General features: G+C 41.1%; 1 protein-coding gene across 2 annotated transcripts in view; it reads right to left on the bottom strand.

Annotated features, from left to right (window-relative positions):
- Positions 1-202: 202 nt before the first annotated feature.
- Positions 203-5,688, bottom strand: part of LOC115120269 (probable G-protein coupled receptor 141) — a 41,903-nt gene continuing 36,417 nt past the window's right edge. For both annotated transcript variants that reach the window (XM_065007058.1, XM_029649180.2), the window contains exon 3: positions 203-999. In XM_065007058.1, the coding sequence (XP_064863130.1) occupies positions 471-999 (529 nt within the window). In that variant the 3' untranslated portion in view covers positions 203-470. The remainder of the gene's footprint in view (positions 1,000-5,688) is intronic.

Here is a 5,688-nt window from a genome sequence, read left to right as displayed (position 1 = left end):
GGCATAGGCTCTCATTACATCGATTTACTAAGCAAACTGAAAGTTGGGTGGGGACGTTAAACAGTAACTAGCCTCCATAAAACTCAGAGGGACAGGAATATTGGTGTGTGTGTGTGTGGGGGGGGGGGGGGGTCAGCATTGCCAATTCCGTCGAGACGGGGGAAAGAGTGAGGTAATGTTTCACAAAATAATAGTAGAACAGTAACATTTTAGCAATGCATTTATTTATTGCAATATGTGGACCATGTAGCCATATCTCGCCCTTACAAATAGTTTGAGCAAACAGTGAAATCGGCATATAGAGAGAAACATCATTGGCACAAGTTATTTTAAATTCCAATAAGATTATAAATAAATTATAGTGAAGTCTATAGTAGACATACTCTCTTGTGTAGCTATATGAATAAGCAGCAGATGGCGCTAAAGTACTGTTTAAAAAGGTTTCGGCTCTGAGTTTGTGTGAGAAGAGGTCACACAGTCCGTGCTCTGTTACACATATTGCAGTGTCCCCTCCCTAGGAAGGTAAGCATGTCGAAACAGCTGAAGGCCGTGAGACTGAGGAATACCTCGTTAATGTTCTGCAGGTCAAGGTGTCCCAGGTAGTACATCCTGAACATGTGATAGGGGACAAAACACACCAGCAGCACCAAAGCAAAACACAGGCTCTTCAGCTGAGCCCAGAACTCCTGGTGAGACATGCAGTCTCGCCCATACTTCCTGGTCAGAAGGACCATGACATGACACTGCAGTGCCGTCAGCACACAGGCCACAATGATGATCACAGAGCTCATGATGTAGTTCAGCACCCTGGCAACATTGTGTTTTTCCAGGTGGTTGCCGAACTGGAAACAGTGGGAGTAATTGTCGGACATTGTGTTTGTCTTGTTGTTGGTGGTGTTATCTTGGACGTCCTTGCCGTATTTGTAATAAAGGATGGGGGGTATGACCATAAACATCACTGTCCACACTGCCACACTGGCGCCAAAAGCATGCAACTTCCTGGAGAAGAGAGGAGACCCTTAGTGATTTTGTGAGAAACAGATATTTGCCTTTCCCATCCCCCATGCCATGCCACACATTGAGACACACCTCTCTACCTCTACAACATAGTTAACTACTATTATAAACTGGGTGGTTCAAGCCCTGAATGCTGATTGGCTGACAGCTGTGGTATATCCAACCATATACCACGGGTATGACGAAACATTTATTTTTACTGCTCTAATTACATTGGTAAACAGTTTATAATAGCAATAAGGCATCTCAGGGGTTTGTGGTATATGACCAATATACAATATAATACTTGTGCTATATGGCCTGTGGAACACACTGTTAACTACCTGTAGACCATGGTTAATTACCTGTAGACCATGGTTAAGTTAACTACCTGTAGACCACGGTTAAGTTAACTACCTGTAGAACACGGTTAAGTTAACTACCTGTAGACCACGGTTAATTACCTGTAGACCATGGTTAAGTTAACTACCTGTAGAACACGGTTAAGTTAACTACCTGTAGAACACGGTTAATTACCTGTAGACCATGGTTAAGTTAACTACCTGTAGACCACGGTTAAGTTAACTACCTGTAGACCACGGTTAAGTTAACTACCTGTAGACCACGGTTAAGTTAACTACCTGTAGAACACGGTTAATTACCTGTAGACCATGGTTAAGTTAACTACCTGTAGACCACAGGCTGTTAACTACCTGTAGAACACGGTTAATTACCTGTAGACCATGGTTAAGTTAACTACCTGTAGACCACGGTTAAGTTAACTACCTGTAGACCACGGTTAATTACCTGTAGACCATGGTTAAGTTAACTACCTGTAGACCATGGTTAAGTTAACTACCTGTAGAACACGGTTAAGTTAACTACCTGTAGACCACGGTTAATTACCTGTAGACCATGGTTAAGTTAACTACCTGTAGAACACGGTTAAGTTAAACTACCTGTAGACCATGGTTAAGTTAACTACCTGTAGACCATGGTTAAGTTAACTACCTGTAGAACACGGTTAAGTTAACTACCTGTAGACCATGGTTAATTACCTGTAGACCACGGTTAAGTTAACTACCTGTAGACCATGGTTAAGTTAACTACCTGTAGACCATGGTTAAGTTAACTACCTGTAGACCATGGTTAAGTTAACTACCTGTAGAACACGTTTAATTACCTGTAGACCATGGTTAAGTTAACTACCTGTAGACCCAATTTGTAAGTCGCTCTGGATAAGAGCGTCTGCTAAATGACTTAAATGAAATGATGTAAATGACCATGGTTAAGTTAACTACCTGTAGACCATGGTTAAGTTAACTACCTGTAGAACACGGTTAACTACCTGTAGACTATGGTTAAGTTAACTACCTGTAGACCATGGTTAAGTTAACTACCTGTAGACCATGGTTAAGTTTACCTGTAGAACACGGTTAACTACCTGTAGACTATGGTTAAGTTAACTACCTGTAGACCATGGTTAAGTTAACTACCTGTAGACCATGGTTAAGTTAACTACCTGTAGACCACAGGCTGTTAACTACCTGTAGACCATGGTTAAGTTAACTACCTGTAGACCATGGTTAAGTTAACTACCTGTAGACCACAGGCTGTTAACTACCTGTAGACCACGGTTAAGTTAACTACCTGTAGACCACGGTTAATTACCTGTAGACCATGGTTAAGTTAACTACCTGTAGACCACGGTTAAGTTAACTACCTGTAGAACACGGTTAACTACCTGTAGACCACGGTTAAGTTAACTACCTGTAGAACACGGTTAACTACCTGTAGACCATGGTTAAGTTAACTACCTGTAGACCACGGTTAATTACCTGTAGACCATGGTTAAGTTAACTACCTGTAGACCATGGTTAAGTTAACTACCTGTAGACCACGGTTAATTACCTGTAGACCATGGTTAAGTTAACTACCTGTAGACCATGGTTAAGTTAACTACCTGTAGACCACGGTTAATTACCTGTAGACCACGGTTAAGTTAACTACCTATAGACCACGGTTAATTACCTGTAGACCACGGTTAAGTTAACTACCTGTAGACCATGGTTAAGTTAACTACCTGTAGACCACGGTTAACTACCTGTAGACCATGGTTAAGTTAACTACCTGTAGACCATGGTTAAGTTAACTACCTGTAGACCACGGTTAATTACCTGTAGACCATGGTTAAGTTAACTACCTGTAGACCATGGTTAAGTTAACTACCTGTAGACCACGGTTAAGTTAACTACCTGTAGACCACAGGCTGTTAACTACCTGTAGAACACGGTTAATTACCTGTAGACCATGGTTAAGTTAACTACCTGTAGACCACGGTTAAGTTAACTACCTGTAGACCATGGTTAAGTTAACTACCTGTAGACCATGGTTAAGTTAACTACCTGTAGACCACGGTTAAGTTAACTACCTGTAGACCATGGTTAAGTTAACTACCTGTAGACCACGGTTAAGTTAACTACCTGTAGACCACAGGCTGTTAACTACCTGTAGAACACGGTTAATTACCTGTAGACCATGGTTAAGTTAACTACCTGTAGACCATGGTTAAGTTAATTACCTGTAGACCACAGGCTGTTAACTACCTGTAGACCATGGTTAAGTTAATTACCTGTAGACCACAGGCTGTTAACTACCTGTAGACCATGGTTAAGTTAACTACCTGTAGACCATGGTTAAGTTAACTACCTGTAGACCATGGTTAAGTTAACTACCTGTAGACCACAGGCTGTTAACTACCTGTAGACCATGGTTAAGTTAACTACCTGTAGACCATGGTTAAGTTAACTACCTGTAGACCACAGGCTGTTAACTACCTGTAGACCACGGTTAAGTTAACTACCTGTAGACCACGGTTAATTACCTGTAGACCATGGTTAAGTTAACTACCTGTAGACCACGGTTAAGTTAACTACCTGTAGAACACGGTTAACTACCTGTAGACCACGGTTAAGTTAACTACCTGTAGAACACGGTTAACTACCTGTAGACCATGGTTAAGTTTACCTGTAGACCATGGTTAAGTTAACTACCTGTAGAACACGGTTAATTACCTGTAGACCATGGTTAAGTTAACTACCTGTAGACCACGGTTAAGTTAACTACCTGTAGACCACGGTTAATTACCTGTAGACCATGGTTAAGTTAACTACCTGTAGACCATGGTTAAGTTAACTACCTGTAGACCATGGTTAAGTTAACTACCTGTAGACCATGGTTAAGTTAACTACCTGTAGACCACGGTTAAGTTAACTACCTGTAGACCATGGTTAAGTTAACTACCTGTAGACCATGGTTAAGTTAACTACCTGTAGACCACGGTTAAGTTAACTACCTGTAGACCATGGTTAAGTTAACTACCTGTAGACCACGGTTAAGTTAACTACCTGTAGACCACAGGCTGTTAACTACCTGTAGAACACGGTTAATTACCTGTAGACCATGGTTAAGTTAACTACCTGTAGACCATGGTTAAGTTAATTACCTGTAGACCACAGGCTGTTAACTACCTGTAGACCATGGTTAAGTTAATTACCTGTAGACCACAGGCTGTTAACTACCTGTAGACCATGGTTAAGTTAACTACCTGTAGACCATGGTTAAGTTAACTACCTGTAGACCATGGTTAAGTTAACTACCTGTAGACCACAGGCTGTTAACTACCTGTAGACCATGGTTAAGTTAACTACCTGTAGACCATGGTTAAGTTAACTACCTGTAGACCACAGGCTGTTAACTACCTGTAGACCACGGTTAAGTTAACTACCTGTAGACCACGGTTAATTACCTGTAGACCATGGTTAAGTTAACTACCTGTAGACCACGGTTAAGTTAACTACCTGTAGAACACGGTTAACTACCTGTAGACCACGGTTAAGTTAACTACCTGTAGAACACGGTTAACTACCTGTAGACCATGGTTAAGTTTACCTGTAGACCATGGTTAAGTTAACTACCTGTAGAACACGGTTAATTACCTGTAGACCATGGTTAAGTTAACTACCTGTAGACCACGGTTAAGTTAACTACCTGTAGACCACGGTTAATTACCTGTAGACCATGGTTAAGTTAACTACCTGTAGACCATGGTTAAGTTAACTACCTGTAGACCATGGTTAAGTTAACTACCTGTAGACCATGGTTAAGTTAACTACCTGTAGACCACGGTTAATTACCTGTAGACCATGGTTAAGTTAACTACCTGTAGACCATGGTTAAGTTAACTACCTGTAGACCATGGTTAAGTTAACTACCTGTAGACCACGGTTAATTACCTGTAGACCATGGTTAAGTTAACTACCTGTAGACCATGGTTAAGTTAACTACCTGTAGACCACAGGCTGTTAACTACCTTTAGAACACGGTTAATTACCTGTAGAACACGGTTAAGTTAACTACCTGTAGACCACGGTTAAGTTACCTGTAGACCATGGTTAAGTTAACTACCTGTAGACCACGGTTAATTACCTGTAGACCATGGTTAAGTTAACTACCTGTAGACCATGGTTAAGTTAACTACCTGTAGACCACGGTTAATTACCTGTAGACCACGGTTAAGTTAACTACCTATAGACCACGGTTAATTACCTGTAGACCACAGTTAAGTTAACTACCTGTAGACCATGGTTCAGTTAACTACCTGTAGACCACGGTTAATTACCTGTAGACCAT

Source organism: Oncorhynchus nerka, linkage group LG22 (assembly GCF_034236695.1).
Source record: "Oncorhynchus nerka isolate Pitt River linkage group LG22, Oner_Uvic_2.0, whole genome shotgun sequence".
Taxonomy (NCBI): Eukaryota; Metazoa; Chordata; class Actinopteri; order Salmoniformes; family Salmonidae; genus Oncorhynchus; species Oncorhynchus nerka.
This window is presented reverse-complemented; position numbering and strand designations above follow the sequence as displayed.